The 20155-nt window shown below is 55.0% G+C and overlaps 2 protein-coding genes across 2 annotated transcripts in view; both read right to left on the bottom strand.

The window, feature by feature from the left end:
- nrxn2b (neurexin 2b) overlaps positions 1-20155 on the bottom strand; it is a 1731499-nt gene that overhangs the window by 841616 nt on the left and 869728 nt on the right. Inside the window, exon 11 of the mRNA XM_078532738.1 lies at positions 1222-1248. Within this exon, the coding sequence (XP_078388864.1) occupies positions 1222-1248 (27 nt within the window). The remainder of the gene's footprint in view (positions 1-1221; positions 1249-20155) is intronic.
- LOC144670204 (uncharacterized) overlaps positions 9595-20155 on the bottom strand; it is a 242057-nt gene continuing 231496 nt past the window's right edge. The window contains 1 exon segment of the mRNA XM_078532690.1: positions 9595-9803. Within this exon segment, the coding sequence (XP_078388816.1) occupies positions 9595-9803 (209 nt within the window).

Raw genomic sequence — 20155 nt, 5'->3', positions numbered from 1 at the left:
CTCCTCCTCCTCCTCCGGCCAAAAGGACGCGGCGTTCCCGACTTGAACGAATTTTCCCGCGTTTTCTGTCCAAAGCCGGCGATTGGGGCGCTCGCTTGCAAAAGAAAGTGATCTGCTCGGTGTGGGTGAGGGGGTGGGGGTGTGTGTGGGCATCGCTGGGCAAGGCCCCAGTGTCGGCTGCCCGTCCCTAATTGCCCTTGAGATGGTGGGGTGGGGGGTGGGGTGAGCCACTGAACGCTACGGTCGGGGGGCGGAATAGGCAGCACGGGCGCTGCTCCCCGGAGCTCGCTCCAGGTACCATTCATCGGCCTGCCCAACTCCTCCTCGTTTTGTTGGTCGCCGTGTGACGGAAGACCCGACAAGGCCGGACCCTGCGTTAAATGCCAGCGGCCGTCAGAACAAGGAAGGGGTGGGGGAGGTGGGGGTGGGGGGTGAGTGAACTGGAGGCACCCGGTGATTCCCCCCGGCCACTGCGTCTGCCAACGGGCCTCCCTCGACTCTCCGTTCCAGAGGCGGGCAGTTGGCGTCGCCCCCCCCATCTCATCCGCTTCGCAGCTGTCGTGGCCTTCAGGTGGGAGCCCAAACCAGGCGGCCAACCCCTCCCACCCCCCACCCCCACCCCCACCGACAAAACCCCACGTTGGCCTGGAAGGTCGCAAATCCCAAAAGCTGCGGGAGACCCTCAGTCCGATCGAAACGACCAGCAGCCAATGTTACGCCTTCACTTTAATGTTTCGAAGAGCCAAATTTGCCCATTAGGTTCCCTTCAGAGTTTGGAAGGAGAAGGTGTTAAGGTCAGGGACAGACAGGGACTCGATCCCGCACGTGTGTGCGCGGCTGACAGTGTTAAGGCAACATTTAAACTCTATCCATGTTATTACCAACCAGTTATTGCGCTGCATTGACCTGGATGGGGTCAATTAAAGAGAGAAAATCACACCCCCCCACACCCCCTCCCATCGCTTCCCTCAGGCCATAACTTCCCAAATTTAGCAGCGGTCTAGGAATCTCTGGCTACTGGGCTCGGATACGTTCCCCTCATTGGAACTCTCTCCGACCCGGGGGGTTTATCCTCTTCAGTCAGGGAGGAAGGGAGGATTTTCTCTCTTGGACGCCCACTTTAATTCCCACCCCCCCCGCCCCCCCGACAAGTTAACAATTTACCGTTGCCTCCCATCAAAAACATTGAAGGATAATATATAAAGTTGAACATTGACTTACTGGGATTACAGTTAGTCCTGACACAGTCTGGAAAACAAGCGGTGCAGAGAAAAGAAACTGGATTTAAGTCCTTCAAGGTAACTTCTGCAGACATCGATTAATAATCACAGCCCACCCTTCCGGGGACAGGCACCGTGTCAATGTGGCCATTTCGCGTCAGCCTTTACGCTCTTTCGGCAACGGCGTTTATCAGATGACGACCAAAATTTGACAATCGGATCATGGAATAAGCTCGCGTCAGTAACATTGACGTGAGAGATTTATTTAAGCCTTTCCCCACTTAGCCAGAAACAAGCTCTCCCGGGACCCGCTCAATCCCGTTAATGCTTAATCCAAGGGCACCTCAATCCCACTTACACCAAAATTCATTCCCAATCGAGCCCGCTTTGAGCCAACATCGCCTCGCCGTCCCCGAAACAGCCCTTCCTACTTCACTTTCCACCGTTAGATCGAGTTCACCGGCTTAAACCTTAACCCTAGTTTGAATGGCTCGAACGGAAGATGCCGGAAGAACTCAGCGGGGCCTGGTAGCCTCCGCGGAGAGAGAGAGAGACAGAGTTAGCGTTGCGACTCCGTATGACTCTTCCTCAGAGGAAGAGAGTCACATGGACTCGAAACGTTGACTCTCCGCGGAGGCTGCTAGACCCGCCGAGTTCTTCCGGCATTTTCCGTTTTTCTTTCAGGTTTCCGGCATCTTTGCTTTGCTTTTACGTAACCGATTTAAACCTGGTTTTCGCTTTTAATCCAGTTCAGTTGAAGCGCACGACATTGCAGTCGAACCTGAATGAGCAATGCAGCTGAACCCAGCCCGGTTTAACTTCACGCAGTCGTACGGGGCTGAGTCCGATTTAAGCAGGCCCCGACTTTCCAACCCCAGTTGAACCTAACGCCGCTTTGTGGGGCGCGTGACCCCGAGATTCCAGCGGCCCGGCGTTTTGATTCCCCACCTTGCTCTCCCTCTGATCTCTCTGCCCTTGGCCTGCACCGGAGGCTCCCACAAAAGCCAGGGGAACAGCACCTCGAGTTTCCACGAGGCCCCTTTACGGCCTTCAGGCCTCAACGCCGAGCTCAGCTCGAATAATTTCAGGCCGCAGCCTCGATTGGTTCAACGGTGCGAGCGTGCACTTCCCTGTCGCGGCTTCCTGGCCTTGCACTCGGTTTTCTCCCCCCTTCTGGCTTCCGGGCGGCAGCCGTTCATCCTCCGGCCACTCGGGCCTCCCCGAGACGCGGCTTTGCCTCTGCGCTTGTCCCCCTTATTCCCCCCACCCCACCTTTGGCCCTGCACCCCGTCAGCTCTCTGGTCGGTTAAACCTCTCCTGCCTCCCACTCCATCACCGCCCTTATTCCCAAACCGCCCCCCTCTTTTCGCTTGCTTAAAACCTATCACCTCGCTGACCTCTCCCGCGTCTGTCCCAAGGTGAGCCACCCGGATCGTCCACTCGGTTTTCCTCTCTCTCTCTCTCCCGCAGATGCTGCCCAGCCTGCTGAGCGTTTCAAGCATTTCCCTGGCTTTATTTTTTGATGTTTTGATTTTTGTCACAGTGCCCCACCACGGTCTGTCATGGCCTCTTTGATTATTTTGTGTCACTGATCATTTATTTCCCTTTTTTCTTTGTTTTTTTAAATAGGGAGTATAAATAGGGTACAGCCGGGACACTGGGCTGTGCGGGAGGAGAGCATCTGCAACATTACGCTATTGTGTCACGGGTAGAGCGCCTCAGAACTGGCGACCTCAGTGCCGCGTTTGTGCCAGGCTCCGGGACTTGCCGGTTTTCGTAGAAAGAAGCGTCAGAACCTCAGCTCAATTAACAGGGGGCACGTGAAGCCAGGCGGGTGAGTTTCTTTTACGCGTTACAGTTTGGAAAGAGAATGCTCTATTTCCCTGCCCACTCTGTCACCAGCAAGGCTTAGCCATGGGGGGGTCAGGTTGGGCAGCTCTATGCGGGTCCGGCATTTCGGGCCGGGCAGATCAGGTCAAGCCATGACGGGGTGGGGTCATGTGGGGTCAAGGGTCGCTCGTGTTAACAGGGCCCAGGCCGGTTGGTGAAGCCAAAGCCAAGACACAGAGCTTCCGTTTATTGAGAGAGTTTACTGACTGTGTTCAGTCTCACAGCTCTCCTCCCGCACAGCCCAGTGTCCCAGCTGTCACCTATTTATATTCTCTATTTTAAAAAAAAAAGGAAAATAAACGATCAGTGACACAAACTAATCAAAGAGGGCGTGACAGCCCCTGGTGGGGCACTGTAACAAAAATCAAAACATCAAAGGGAACTTAACTAGTTAAACCAAAATATCATCCCCAGGGGTGATGATGCACCCAAACCCCAGTGGTGTCCACCAGTCGAAGATGGCCTCAAACGTATCAGTGGACACTGCATTCTCCCTCTCCAGGGCCACCCAGCCACGGTAGAGGGGAAGACAGTCAGACTGGATGACCCCTTAGACCGCCTGTTGCCTGGACCTGTTGATGGCCAGGCTCAGGAGCAGGGTTACAAGGGAGGTCCTCCTCCCTCCCTCCCCGCCCGTCACCTATTTCTACGTGCTCAAAGACAATTTATACCCGTCGCCTGCTTCTCTTAACCTTAACAATGTAATTGACGTTAACAAACTTTAACCATGTGATTAATAGGGCATGGACGGTTCGGACTGGTTGGAGCACAGGCTAAAAACAGGTCTTAGCCGATAGCCCATCCGGCGTGTCACCACGCCAATGCAGCACCTAGCCAAATTGTCCTGGTGAGTTACTTTACTCATTCAATGACAATTAAAATCGAAGTTGGCATCTTATAAAACCGTCCAGTTTTTGGACAACTCTGGTTTTTGGCTAGCCCGATTTGAGACACTATATCTGTCTCGATATTGTACCCGATATCTGGTACAATATAGTTCGACTCTCTTCAAACCAACCCAAAACGATTTAAATAACCTAATCCATTGACTGACTAACGTCCGGGCTAGAGTGAGGCTTTGGTGTCCTGGTCATTATATTTAAATTGCCGCTGGCTTAGATGGGAAAGGCTTAAATATCTGAGCAATAGTTTTGCCTTATTCATGTCCATTGTGAGGATGAAGTGAGTATATATATATAGATTATATACACATATATCAAAAGCTAGTTGGGTAATGCACGGTTTGGTGTAACATCAGAGAGGCGTAATCTCAGCCAAATGGAGGTCATCAAGAATCTTTGAAACATACTGCGAAATAGCCACTCGAAACCCCAGGCACATGGGCAGCAATAGCAGAACGGTCTTCAAACTCATCACTGATCTCAATGTATTCAAGGCAAATGCTGCTCCCAACCAAGGAAGAGCACAGTCTATATTGGTTTGATCCCTGTACTCTGTCACATTGCCTTGTTGAGATGGCAGAGCATGGTAAGAGCGTCCTTAGGAACAATGGATGACCCATGAAGCACCATTTAGCCCACGGACCTTAAATAATGGGACGTTGACCGCTGTCCCTTCAAGGCGTTCAGTTTGCTCACCCTGCTTTGACGGCAGGCTGCCTGGTTTCTCGAGCGAATTATCCCAGCCGCTTCAGCTCCTGAGTTCCCTCGCTGCTCGCTTGGGGGCAATGGTTGGGGGTTCGCTGTGAGCGACCGCCTGGAATTCATAGGCCCCGGGTGTGCCTCAGGGAGTCGAACCGGGAATATAGCCAAGGCTCGGTGCCCGAAAGGCATTGGGTCCCCAGGGGGCGGGCTGGGAGGTGGGGGTTTGGATGGGCGGGGTAGGTATGGGGGGGGGTCCAATGGCTTCCCCAACACCAGCTGCGGGTTGGGAGCCAGATTTAAAGTTAGGTCATTAATTATTTCGCCCCCCGTCCCCCGCCGAGCAAGAGGCAGATTGGCCCCACCCCCTGCCCCGCCCCCCACACCCCAGCTCCGCCCCCCCACCCCCGCCCCGCCCCCCCCACCCCATCTGGTTCACGAATGCCCCTTTAGGGAAGGAAATCTGCCCTCCTTACCCGGTCTGGGCCTACACGTGACTCCAGGCCCACGGCAAATGTGGTTGGCTCTCAACTGCCCCTCTGAAATGGGCTAGCAAATCCACGCAGTTCAAGGGCAATTAGGGATGGGCAACCTTGCCCACACCCCATGAAAGGATAAAGATAATGAAAAACCCCTTTAACCGGCGGGTGTTGACGGGGAGCGGGAAGGGCCAATGGTTGGTTTGAGGCAGGCTTTTGGCAGGACCACACCACCACCCGCCCTCCCCCACAATACCCCCTGCCCTGACTTCCCCCCTCACCCCATTCCCCCACCCCCCACCCCCACCACCGCCCTGACAGCTCCCCGAAGGTCACCACCATTGTTCCTGAGGACTCTCGCTCAGGGGAGCCCCTCGGGTCATTTCTAACGCGGCCTGGGGGGTCCAACACGCGCCGTCAACCACAACAGAAAAGTGGACGCGAACAGCCACGGACCGGACGCCCTTTCCCCCAGCCCTGCCACCGACCGGCCCCCCCAACCCGTCACGCCGCGGGTCTTGGCGGCAAGCCCCCTTTTGCGGGCCGTCCCGCTCAAAGGCGAGGCCCGGGATGTGACCCCGATGGGCGGCCCCGGTGCCTGTCCCACCTCTCCGACTGGTCAGTTTGGGAAACCTGGGCGCCCGACGGCCTGTCCAACATGGTGGCAGCGGTCGGGACAATGTCCGTGATCCGCGTTGTCCTTCCAAGGCCTCCAGCCTTCCTGGCGCGAACGGCGCAGGAACCCATGTTGGACAGTCCACGTCGCGCAAAACCCTCGCCTCCCAGTCAGCGTTGGGAGACGTGGTGACGCGGTCAGATCGGAGTAACAAACGAAAAGGCCGGAATCAAAGATCCAGGTGTTATTTTGGATGATTTTTTGGACGCGTGAGGGCGGGATAGGGGGGGACACGTCAAGCTGATTGGTTCCTGGATTTAACGGGTGGACAAATTTTGGGCGGCATTGCTCTGACGTGTGGTGACCCTTTTCGTCGCCTGCAGGTACACCATTGTTTTGGAATGCACCCATTGTTTTTGGAGGCTTCGCAATTGTCAGGAAGAAAGGGATGTCAATTAGAAAGAGGCCGATGTCACTTCCTGTGTTTCTGACTGGTGTAAATTGGGCCCATGTCTTCCAGGGGCTAACGCCAGCATTGGCCAATGCACATTCACAATCATACCAACCTGGGGAGAGACACACACACACACACACACACACATACACACGCAAACACACACACACACAGACACACACACAGACACACACACGCAAACACACATACACATACAAACTCTCACACACACAAACTCTCACACACACACACACACACACACAAACACACATACACACACAAACTCTCACACACACACACACACACACACAAACACACATACACACACAAACTCTCACACACACACACACGCACAAACACACATACACACACAAACTCTCACACACACACACACAGACAAAGAAACTCACACACACACAAACTTACACACACACACGCAAACACACACACACATAGACAAAGAAACTCACACACACAAACACACACACACATGCAAACACACACACGCACACAAACTCACACACACTCACTCCTACACACACACACACAAAGAAACTCACACACACACAAACATACACACTCACACACACACACACACACAGGCACAAACACACACACACTCTTACACACACATGCGCACACACGCACACAAACACACACACACAGACACACATGCACACAGACACACACACACAGACACACACACAGAAACACACGCACACAGGGAAACAGACACACACAGACTCACACAAACAGACACACACACAAACACAAACACACACACACAGATGCACAGGTACACAACAAGAGAAGCACCGACATAGCCAGCCACAGTGCCAGAAGGCACAGACTCACGCGCACGTACACAGCACTAGCAGCCACACAGGGACAGGGTCTCCTGCTCAGGACAAAGCTGAAGGGTTGGGGATTTGTTGTGAAGAATCCTATCAGCCAGTTATTGGGGCACAGAGATCCATCCACTCCATCCAATGACCTCCATCTGAATGGCCGCACTGATCCCAATCCCATGACACAAAGCACAAACTTCAATCTGCACACACACAACCACACCAACACAGGCAGACGCTCAGGAAGTGACACGGTTAGGCCACTCCACGCTGTCGTAGATTTCCCAGAAAATCAGATCAGATCAGCGTTAATAACCCCGACTGACCGGTGGAGACAGACAAAATGGGCTTGCGCGTGACCAGTGGGAAGTTGGTACCAGTTGGGCTGGGGTTCAGAGATCACCGTTCGTGTGGCTATTCGCTCCGGGCCGCAGAGATAGGCCATTGAAGGGTTTTCGTACCATCTTTTGATCAACAGAAATGGAGAAAGAGAGAGAGAGAGAGAGAGAGAGCGAGAGAGAGACAGAAAGAGAGAGAGAGAGAGAAGAATAGCAGCATATGTATAAATAGATGGCTAAAGCTATAATATGGCAATTGGAGCAATGGGCACCATTGATGAATAGCAGACATTTCAGATGTAAATTCAATAATCGGAATCACTTTAGGGCCAATTCTGCCGTGAAGGTAGTTGTGAATATCACATCCAGGTCAACACTGAACTAATCTTTCAATCGCAACGCTTTTCTCAATCAGTTGGGTACACATGCATATATTAAATGGCCAGGGCACCATATTACACAGGGTATTCAACAGTGTGAAACACAGAGAGAGATGTGTGTACTGAACGGTACAACACAGGGAGAGGTGTGTGTACTGAACAGTGTGTTACACAGGGAGATGTGTGTACTGAACAGTGTGTTACACAGGGAGATGTGTGTACTGAACAGTGTGTTACACAGGGAGACATGTCTGTACTGAACAGTGTGTTACAAAGCGAGAGCTGTGTGTACTGAACCGTGTGTTACACAGGAAGAGCTGTGTGTACTGAACAGTGTGTTACACAGGGAGACATGTCTGTACTGAACAGTGTGTTACAAAGCGAGAGGTGTGTGTACTGAACCGTGTGTTACACAGGGAGATGTGTGTGTACTGAACCGTGTGTTACACAGGGAGAGCTGTGTGTACTGAACCGTGTGTTACACAGGGAGAGCTGTGTGCACTGAACAGTGTGTTACACAGGGAGACATGTCTGTACTGAACAGTGTGTTACAAAGCGAGAGCTGTGTGTACTGAACCGTGTGTTACACAGGAAGAGCTGTGTGTACTGAACCGTGTGTTACACAGGGAGAGCTGTGTGTACTGAACCATGTGTTACACAGGGAGAGCTGTGTGTACTGAACCGTGTGTTACACAGGGAGAGCTGTGTGTACTGAACCGTGTGTTACACAGGGAGATGTGTGTGTACTGAACCGTGTGTTACACAGGGAGAGCTGTGTGTACCGAACAGTGTATTGCATAAATAGAGCTCTGTGTACTGAACCGTGTGTTACACAGGGAGAGGTGTGTGTACTGAACCGTGTGTTACACAGGGAGAGCTGTGTGTACTGAACCATGTGTTACACAGGGAGAGCTGTGTGTACTGAACAGTGTGTTGCATAAATAGAGCTCTGTGTACTGAACCGTGTGTTACACAGGGAGAGGTGTGTGTACTGAACCGTGTGTTACACAGGGAGAGCTGTGTGTACTGAACCATGTGTTACACAGAGAGAGCTGTGTGTACTGAACTGTGTGTTACACAGGGAGAGCTGTGTGTACTAAACAGTGTGTTACACAGGGAGAGCTGTGTGTACTGAACTGTGTGTTACACAGGGAGAGATGTGTGTACTGAACAGTGTGTTACACAGGGAGAGCTGTCTGTACTGAACAGTGTGTTACACAGGGAGAGCTGTCTGTACTGAACAGTGTGTTATACAGGGAGAGATGTCTGTACTGAACAGTGTGTTACAAAGGGAGATGTGTGTCCTGAACAGTGTGTTACACAGGGAGAGCTGTCTGTACTGAACAGTGTGTTACACAGGGAGATGTGTGTACTGAACAGTGTGTTACACAGGGAGAGATGTCTGTACTGAACAGTGTGTTACAAAGGGAGATGTGTGTACTGAACAGTGTGTTACACAGGGAGAGATGTCTGTACTGAACAGTGTGTTACACCGGGAGATGTGTGTACTGAACAGTGTGTTACACAGGGAGATGTGTGTACTGAACAGTGTGTTACACAGGGAGATGTGTGTACTGAACCGTGTGTTACACAGGGAGAGCTGTGTGTACTGAACAGTGTGTTACACAGTGAGTTGTGTGTGCTGAACACAGGAAGAGTTATGTGTTACTTTTGAGCTGAATTGTTTACAGAGCTGGGAAACGTTTGTGAGTGTTCCCTGGCGAGGTTTTTCTCAATTCCTGCAGCAAGTGGCTGATTGAGCCGACGGCTACAGGAGACCGGTTATCTTATGACAGCCTTTGAAGCCCTGAGAGAGCATGTCAGTGGAGCCCGCTGGTGTCTGGAGCCTGCACGGCCTTTTGTGTGCTCTGTGGAGATGTATGGGTGTACCTGCTGACAGCAGCACATTGCAGATTAGTTCGCTGTGTTTGGTCTCGGAGCAGAATTGCTTTCCAGGGTTAGAAAGAGATAAGCGAGCTGTTGAGTTTAATACAGCATATTCCCAAGACTGGACGTTCGCATTCCCCGCTACCTTCACAATTGCAGCAACGTGACTACGAACATGAAAGCGTCTCCCCATTTCTAATCGCCACAGAGATGGGAGCAGAAAGCAGAGCTACCCGGAGACAACCCTGTCCTCGATTAGTCTAACGCCCAGATAACCCAGCACGCCAAGGAGGGGGGGTGCCGATGACCACCTCACCACTGCGGACCTGCTGGGCTGGGCTGGTTGCCAAGCAGGGGTTAGCACAGCCTTGGCTCTCTTACCCTAGGCATCAGCTGACCAGAGGCTCACGGGGGATTTGAACCCGCCTTCCTGTCCGCTTTCCGGCCAAAGCAACCGGGCGGCGACCAGGAGCTGGTCGGCCAGCAGATCGCACCGCCGTCTTCCCCACTGCTCAAGCCCTCCCCACCTTCCCCCTCCGCCTGACCGGTCAGAGCAAGTCATCCCCCGAGTAGATCAAGGCGCGTGGGGTGCTTTCTGGTTTCCAATGGCTCGGCTATTCCCTCAGCACCGGGGCACAAGGAACCCTCTTCACCGTGGCTGGCCCCCTTCAGTGGCGAAAGCACCGGTGGTAATTTTTCACCTAACCTGACCGGTCAGCTGCCAAACGGTATGGAGGCCCAACCTGCCCCCAGTGACGCTGTTCAGATCTGCCCTTTCAAGTTACCCCAGAGCCATGAGCCTCCAGGTTTGCATCCACCTCCAGGAGCCCTCTTGACGACAATTTGGCTTCCATTGGAATGGCCAATGGCTATTCATGGCGACATACCGCCGTGGGTTTGCCGTTGCCTCCTGCGGTGTGGCCGACCAGGAAACGCTCCCGGCTCTTTACCGCCAGACGTCCGGCGTATTGGATGGATTTAGGGGCTGATCACCAACCCTGCTTGGCCATGTTATGGACGCATGTCAAGCCTTGGAGAAGGACTGAAACCTGGAGTGAGACTGGAACCTGGAGTGAGAGTGGAACCTGGAGTGAGACTGGAACCGGGAGTGGGACCGGAACCGGGAGTGGGACTGGAACCTGGAGAGGGGCTGAAACCTGGAGTGAGACTGGAACCTGGAGTGAGACTGGAACCTGGAGTGGGACTGGAACCGGGAGTGGGACCGGAACCGGGAGTGGGACTGGAACCTGGAGAGGGGCTGAAACCTGGAGTGAGACTGGAACCTGGAGTGAGACTGGAACCTGGAGTGGGACTGGAACCGGGAGTGAGACCGGAACCTGGAGGGGTTCTGGAACCTGGAGTGGGACTGGAACCTGGAGTGGGAGTCGAACCTGGAGTGGGAGTCAAAACAGGAGTGAGACACGAACCTGGAGTGGGACTGGAACCTGGAGTGGGAGTCGAACCTGGAGTGAGACTGGAACCTGGAGTGGGACTGGAACCTGGAGAGGGACTGGAACCTGGAAGGCGAATGCAACCTGGAGTGGGACTGGAACCTGGAGTGAGAATGGAACCTGGAGTGAGACTGGAACCTGGAGAGGGACTGGAACCTAAGGTGGGACTGGAACCTGGAGTGATCTGGAACCTGAAGTGGGACTGGAACCTGGAGAGGGACTGGAACCAGAAGTGGGACTGGAACCTGGAGTGGGACTGGAACCTGGAGTGAGACTGGAACCAGGAGTGGGACTGGAACCTGGAGATGGACTGGAACCTGGAAAGGGACTGGAACCTGGAGTGGGACTGGAACCTGGAGTGGGACTGGAACCTGGAGTAGGACTGGAACCTGGAGTGAGACTGGAACCTGGAGTGGTGGTGGAACCTGGAGTGGGACTGGAACCTGGAGTGAGACTGGAACCTGGAGAGGGACTGGAACCTGGAGTGAGACTGGAACCTGGAGTGGGACTGGAACCTGGAGTGGGACTGGAACCTGGAGAGGGAGTCGAACCTGGAGTGAGACACGAACCTGGAGTGGGACTGGAACCTGGGGTGGGAGTCGAACCTGGAGTGAGACACGAACCTGGAGTGGGACTGGAACCTGGGGTGGGAGTCGAACCTGGAGTGAGACACGAACCTGGAGTGGGACTGGAACCTGAAGTATCACTGGAACCTGGAGTGAGACTGGAACCTGGAGTGAGACTGGAACCTGGAGTGGGAGTCGAAGCTGGAGTTGGAGTCGAACCTGGAGTCAGACACGAACCTGGAGTGGGACTGGAACCTGGAGTGGGACTGGAACCTGGAATGGGAATGGAACCTGGAGTGGGACTGTAAGCTGGAGTGAGACTGGAACCTGGAGTGAGACTTGAACCTGGAGTGGGACTGGAACCTGGAGTGAGACTGGAAGCTGGAGAGGGACGGGAACCTGGAGTGTGACTGGAACCTGGAGTGAGACTTGAACCTGGAGTGGGACTGGAACCTGGGGTGGGAGTCGAACCTGGAGTGAGACACGAACCTGGAGTGGGACTGGAACCTGAAGTATCACTGGAACCTGGAGTGAGACTGGAACCTGGAGTGAGACTGGAACCTGGAGTGGGAGTCGAAGCTGGAGTTGGAGTCGAACCTGGAGTCAGACACGAACCTGGAGTGGGACTGGAACCTGGAGTGGGACTGGAACCTGGAATGGGAATGGAACCTGGAGTGGGACTGTAAGCTGGAGTGAGACTGGAACCTGGAGTGAGACTTGAACCTGGAGTGGGACTGGAACCTGGAGTGAGACTGGAAGCTGGAGAGGGACGGGAACCTGGAGTGTGACTGGAACCTGGAGTGAGACTTGAACCTGGAGTGGGACTGGAACCTGGAGTGAGACTGGAAGCTGGAGAGGGACGGGAACCTGGAGTGTGACTGGAACCTGGAGTGGGACTGGAACCAGGAGTGAGACAGGAACCTGGAGTGGGAGTCGAACGTGGAGTGGGAGTCGAACCTGGAGTGAGACACGAACCTGGAGTGGGACTGGAACCTGGAGTGGGACTGGAAACTGAAGTATCACTGGAACCTGGAGTGAGACTGGAACCTGGAGTGAGACTGGAACCTGGAGTGGGAGTCGAACATGGAGTTGGAATCGAACCTGGAGTCAGACACGAACCTGGAGTGGGACTGGAACCTGGAGTGGGACTGGAACCTGGAGTGAGACTGGAGCCTGGAGTGGGAGTCGAACCTGGAGTGAGAGTCGAAACTGGAGTGGGATGGAACCTGGAGTGGGAGTCGAACCTGGAGAGTGACTGGAACCTGGAGTGAGACTGGAACTTGGAGTGAGACTGGAACCTGGAGTGGAAGTCGATCCTGGAGTGGGAGTCGAACCTGGAGTCAGACACGAACGTGGAGTGGGACTGGAAACTGGAGTGGGACTGGAACCTGGAGAGGGACTGGAAGCTGGAGTGGGACTGGAACCAGGAGTGGGACTGGAACCTGGAGAGGGACTGGAAGCTGGAGTGGGACTGGAACCAGGAGTGGGACTGGAACCTGGAGAGGGACTGGAACCTGGAGTGGGATTGGAACCTGGAGTGAGACTGGAACCTGGAGTGGGACTGGAACCTGGAGAGGGACTGGAACCTGGAGAGGGACTGGAACCTGGAGTGGGATTGGAACCTGGAGAGGGACTGGAACCTGGAGTGGGATTGGAACCTGGAGTGAGACTGGAACCTGGAGTGGGACTGGAACCTGGAGAGGGACTGGAACCTGGAGTGAGACTGGAACCAGGAGAGGGACTGGAACCTGGAGTGGGACTGGAACATGGAGTGAGACTGGAACCTGGAGAGGGACTCGAACCTAGAGTGAGACTGGAACCTGGAGTGAGACTGGAACCTGGAGAGAGACTGGAACCTGAAGAGGGACTGGAACCTGGAGAGGGACTGGAACCTGGAATGGGAATGGAACCTGGAGTGGGACTGGAACCTGGAGTGAGACTGGAACCTGGAGAGGGACTGGAACCTGGAGTGAGAATGGAACCTGGAGTGAGACTGGAACCTGGAGTGGGACTGGAAGCTGGAGTGAGACTGGAACCTGGAGAGGGACTGGAACCTGGAGTGAGACTGGAACCGGGAGTGGGACTGGAACCTGGAGTGAGACTGGAACCTGGAGTGGGAGTCGAACGTGGAGTGGGAGTCGAACCTGGAGTGAGACACGAACCTGGAGTGGGACTGGAACCTGAAGTATCACTGGAACCTGGAGTGAGAATGAAACCTGGATTGAGACTGGAACCTGGAGTGGGAGTCGAACCTGGAGTTGGAGTCGAACCTGGAGTCAGACACGAACCTGGAGTGGGAATGGAACCTGGAGAGGGACTGGAACCTGGAGTGGGACTGGAAGCTGGAGTGGGACTGGAACCTGGAGTGGGACTGGAACCTGGAGAGGGACTGGAACCTGGAGTGGGACTGGAACCTGGAGTGAGACTAAAACCTGGAGTTGTGCTGGAACCTGGAGTGGGACTGGAACCTGGAGTACGACTGGAACCTTAAGTGGGACTGGAACCTGGAGTGAGTCTGGAACCTGGAGAGAGACTGGAACCTGGAGTGGGACTGGAACCTGGAGAGAGACTGGAACCTGGATCGGGACTGGAACCTGGAGAGGGACTGGAAGCTGGAGTGAGACTGGAACCTGGATCGGGACTGGAACCTGGAGAGGGACTGGAAGCTGGAGTGAGACTGGAACCTGGATCGGGACTGGAACATGGAGAGGCACTGGAACCTGGAGTGGGAGTCGAACCTGGACTCGGACTGGAACCTGGTGAGGGAATGGAAGATGGAGTGGTACTGGAACCTGGAGTGGGACTCGAAACTCGAGTGGGACTGGAACCTGGAGTGGGACTGGAACCTGGAATGAGACTGGAACCTGGAGTGGAACTGGAACCTGGAATGGGACTGGAACCTGGATTGAGACTGGAACCTGGAGTGCGACTGGAACCTGGAGTGGGATTGGAACTGGAGTGGGACTGGAACCTGGAGTGTGACTGGAAACTGGAGTGCGCCTGGAACCTGGAGAGGGACTGGAACCTGGAGTGAGACTGGAACCGGGAGTGGGACTGGAACCTGGAGTGGGACTGGAACGAGGAGAGGGACTGGAAGCTGGAGTGGGACTGGAACCTGGAGTGGGACTGGAACGAGGAGAGGGACTTGAACCTGGAGTGGGACTGGAACCTGGAGTGGAACTGGAACCTGGAGTGGGACCGGAACCTGGAGTGGGAGTCGAAACTGGACTCGGACTGGAACCTGGCGAGGGACAGGAACCTGGAGTGGGACTCGAACCTGGAGTGGGACTGGAACCTGGAGTGGGACTGGAACCTGGAGTGGGACTCGAACTTCGAGTGGGACTGGAACCTGGAGTGGGACTGGAACCTGGAGTGAGACTGGAACCTGGAATGAGACTGGAACCTGGAGTGGGACTGGAACCTGGAGTGAGACTGGATCCTGGAGTGGGACTGGAACCTGGAGTGGGATTGGAACTGCAGTGGGACTGGAACCTGGAGTGGGACTGGAACCTGGAGTGAGACTCGAAACTGGAGTGAGACTGGCATCTGGAGTGGGACTGGAACCTGGAGTGAGACTGGAACCTGGAGAGGGACTGGAACCTGTAGTGGGACTGGAACCTGGAGTACGACTGGAACCTGGAGTGGGACTGGAACCTGGAGTGGGGCTGGAAACTGGAGTGGGGATGGAACCTGGAGAGGGACTGGAATCTGGAGTGAGACTGGAATCTGGAGTGGGACAGGAACCTGGAGTGAGGCTGGAACCTGGAGTGGGCCAGGAACGTGGAGTTTGACTGTGAACTGGAGTGAGAATGGAACCTGGATTGGGACTGGAACCTGGAGTGAGACTGGAACCTGGAGTGGGAGTCGAACCTGGAGTTGGAGTCGAACCTGGAGTCAGACACGAACCTGGAGTGGGAATGGAACCTGGAGAGGGACTGGAACCTGGAGTGGGACTGGAAGCTGGAGTGGGACTGGAACCTGGAGTGGGACTGGAACCTGGAGAGGGACTGGAACCTGGAGTGGGACTGGAAGCTGGAGTGAGACTAAAACCTGGAGTTGTGCTGGAACCTGGAGTGGGACTGGAACCTGGAGTGAGACTGGAACCTGGAGTGGGACTGGAACCTGGAGTGGGAGTCGAACCTGGAGTTGGAGTCGAACCTGGAGTCAGACACGAACCTGGAGTGGGAATGGAACCTGGAGAGGGACTGGAACCTGGAGTGGGACTGGAAGCTGGAGTGGGACTGGAACCTGGAGTGGGACTGGAACCTGGAGAGGGACTGGAACCTGGAGTGGGACTGGAACCTGGAGTGAGACTAAAACCTTGGGTTGTGCTGGAACCTGGAGTGGGACTGGAACCTGGAGTGAGACTGGAACCTGGAGTGGGACTGGAACCTGGAGTGGACTGGAACCTGGAGTGGGACTGGAACCTGGAGTGAGACTGGAACCTGGAGTGTGATTGGAACCTGGAGAGGGACCGTAAGCTGGAGTGGGATTCGAACCTGGATTGAGAGTCGAACCTGGAGTGGGACTGGAACCTGGAGTGGGAGTAAAAAACTGGAGTGGGAGTCAACCCTGGAGTGTGACTGGAACCTGGAGTGGGAGTCGAACCTGGAGTGAGACTGGAACCTGGAGTGGGACTGGAACCTTAAGTGAGACTGGAACCTGGAGTGAGTCTGGAACCTGGAGAGGGACTGGAACCTGGAATGGGAATGGAACCTGGAGTGGGACTGGAACCTGGAGTGAGAATGGAACCTGGAGTGAGACTGGAACCTGGAGTGAGTCTGGAACCTGGAGAGGGACTGGAACCTGGAATGGGAATGGAACCTGGAGTGGGACTGGAACCTGGAGTGAGAATGGAACCTGGAGAGGGACTGGAACCTGGAGTTACACTGGAACATGGAGTGAGACTGGAACCTGGAGTGGGACTGGAACCTGAAGTATCACTGGAACCTGGAGTGAGACTGGAACCTGGAGTGAGACTGGAACCTGGAGTGGGAGTCGAAGCTGGAGTTGGAGTCGAACCTGGAGTCAGACACGAACCTGGAGTGGGACTGGAACCTGGAGTGGGACTGGAACCTGGAATGGGAATGGAACCTGGAGTGGGACTGTAAGCTGGAGTGAGACTGGAACCTGGAGTGAGACTTGAACCTGGAGTGGGACTGGAACCTGGAGTGAGACTGGAAGCTGGAGAGGGACGGGAACCTGGAGTGTGACTGGAACCTGGAGTGGGACTGGAACCAGGAGTGAGACAGGAACCTGGAGTGGGAGTCGAACGTGGAGTGGGTGTCGAACCTGGAGTGAGACACGAACCTGGAGTGGGACTGGAACCTGGAGTGGGACTGGAAACTGAAGTATCACTGGAACCTGGAGTGAGACTGGAACCTGGAGTGAGACTGGAACCTGGAGTGGGAGTCGAACATGGAGTTGGAATCGAACCTGGAGTCAGACACGAACCTGGAGTGGGACTGGAACCTGGAGTGGGACTGGAACCTGGAGCAGGACTGGAACCTGGAGCGGGAGTAAAAACCTAGAGTGGGAGTCGAACCTGGAGTGGGACTGGAAGCTGGATTGGGAGTCGAACCTGGAGTGAGACTGGAACCTGGAGTACGACTGGAACCTTAAGTGGGACTGGAACCTGGAGTGAGTCTGGAACCTGGAGAGAGACTGGAACGTGGAGAGGGACTGGAACCTGGAGTGAGACTGGAACCTGGAGTGGGAGTCGAACCTGGAGTTGGAGTCGAACCTGGAGTCAGACACGAACCTGGAGTGGGAATGGAACCTGGAGAGGGACTGGAACCTGGAGTGGGACTGGAAGCTGGAGTGGGACTGGAACCTGGAGTGGGACTGGAACCTGGAGAGGGACTGGAACCTGGAGTGGGACTGGAACCTGGAGTGAGACTAAAACCTGGAGTTGTGCTGGAACCTGGAGTGGGACTGGAACCTGGAGTGAGACTGGAACCTGGAGTGGGACTGGAACCTGGAGTGGGAGTCGAACCTGGAGTTGGAGTCGAACCTGGAGTCAGACACGAACCTGGAGTGGGAATGGAACCTGGAGAGGGACTGGAACCTGGAGTGGGACTGGAAGCTGGAGTGGGACTGGAACCTGGAGTGGGACTGGAACCTGGAGAGGGACTGGAACCTGGAGTGGGACTGGAACCTGGAGTGAGACTAAAACCTTGGGTTGTGCTGGAACCTGGAGTGGGACTGGAACCTGGAGTGAGACTGGAACCTGGAGTGGGACTGGAACCTGGAGTGGACTGGAACCTGGAGTGGGACTGGAACCTGGAGTGAGACTGGAACCTGGAGTGTGATTGGAACCTGGAGAGGGACCGTAAGCTGGAGTGGGATTCGAACCTGGATTGAGAGTCGAACCTGGAGTGGGACTGGAACCTGGAGTGGGAGTAAAAAACTGGAGTGGGAGTCAACCCTGGAGTGTGACTGGAACCTGGAGTGGGAGTCGAACCTGGAGTGAGACTGGAACCTGGAGTGGGACTGGAACCTTAAGTGAGACTGGAACCTGGAGTGAGTCTGGAACCTGGAGAGGGACTGGAACCTGGAATGGGAATGGAACCTGGAGTGGGACTGGAACCTGGAGTGAGAATGGAACCTGGAGTGAGACTGGAACCTGGAGTGAGTCTGGAACCTGGAGAGGGACTGGAACCTGGAATGGGAATGGAACCTGGAGTGGGACTGGAACCTGGAGTGAGAATGGAACCTGGAGAGGGACTGGAACCTGGAGTTACACTGGAACATGGAGTGAGACTGGAACCTGGAGTGGGACTGGAACCTGAAGTATCACTGGAACCTGGAGTGAGACTGGAACCTGGAGTGAGACTGGAACCTGGAGTGGGAGTCGAAGCTGGAGTTGGAGTCGAACCTGGAGTCAGACACGAACCTGGAGTGGGACTGGAACCTGGAGTGGGACTGGAACCTGGAATGGGAATGGAACCTGGAGTGGGACTGTAAGCTGGAGTGAGACTGGAACCTGGAGTGAGACTTGAACCTGGAGTGGGACTGGAACCTGGAGTGAGACTGGAAGCTGGAGAGGGACGGGAACCTGGAGTGTGACTGGAACCTGGAGTGGGACTGGAACCAGGAGTGAGACAGGAACCTGGAGTGGGAGTCGAACGTGGAGTGGGTGTCGAACCTGGAGTGAGACACGAACCTGGAGTGGGACTGGAACCTGGAGTGGGACTGGAAACTGAAGTATCACTGGAACCTGGAGTGAGACTGGAACCTGGAGTGAGACTGGAACCTGGAGTGGGAGTCGAACATGGAGTTGGAATCGAACCTGGAGTCAGACACGAACCTGGAGTGGGACTGGAACCTGGAGTGGGACTGGAACCTGGAGCAGGACTGGAACCTGGAGCGGGAGTAAAAACCTAGAGTGGGAGTCGAACCTGGAGTGGGACTGGAAGCTGGATTGGGAGTCGAACCTGGAGTGAGACTGGAACCTGGAGTATGACTGGAACCTTAAGTGGGACTGGAACCTGGAGTGAGTCTGGAACCTGGAGAGAGACTGGAACGTGGAGAGGGACTGGAACCTGGAGTGGGACTGGAACCTGGAGTTAGAATGGAACCTGGAGAGGGACTGGAACCTGGAGTGAGACTGGAACCTGGATCGGGACTGGAACCTAGAGTGGGAGTCGAACCTGGAGTGGGAGTCGAACCAGGAGTGAGACACGAACCTGGAGTGGGACTGGAACCTGGAGAGGGACCGGAACCTGGAGTGAGACTGGAACCTGGAGAGGGACTGGAACCTGGAGTGGGACTGGAACCTGGAATGGGAATGGAACCTGGAGTGGGACTGGAACCTGGAATGGGAATGGAACCTGGAGTGGGACTGGAACCTGGAGTGAGACTGGAACCTGGAGAGGGACTCGAACCTAGAGTGAGACTGGAACCTGAAGAGGGACTGGAACCTGGAGTGAGACTGGAACCAGGAGAGGGACTGGAACCTGGAGTGAGACTGGAAGCTGGAGTGAGACTGGAACCTGCAGTGGAAGTCGAACCTGGAGTGGAAGTCGAACCAGGAGTGAGACACGAAACTGGAGTGGGATTGGAACCTGGAGTGGGACTGGAACCTGGAATGAGACTGGAAGCTGGAGTGAGACTGGAACCTGCAGTGGAAGTCGAACCTGGAGTGGGAGTCGAACCTGGAGTCAGACACGAACGTGGAGTGAGACTCGAGCCTGGAGTGGGACTGGAACCTGGAGAGGGACTGGAACCAGGTGTGGGACTGGAAGCTGGAGTGCGACTGGAACCTGGAGTGGGACTGGAACATGGAGAGGCACTGGAACCTGGAGTGGGAGTCGAACCTGGACTCGGACTGGAACCTGGTGAGGGAATGGAAGATGGAGTGGTACTGGAACCTGGAGTGGGACTCGAAACTCGAGTGGGACTGGAACCTGGAGTGGGACTGGAA

The sequence above is a fragment of the Cetorhinus maximus genome, chromosome 31 (assembly GCF_964194155.1).
Source record: "Cetorhinus maximus chromosome 31, sCetMax3.hap1.1, whole genome shotgun sequence".
NCBI classification, from domain to species: Eukaryota; Metazoa; Chordata; class Chondrichthyes; order Lamniformes; family Cetorhinidae; genus Cetorhinus; species Cetorhinus maximus.
The sequence above is the reverse complement of the archived record's forward strand: the minus strand, read 5'-3'. Positions and strand labels throughout refer to the sequence as shown.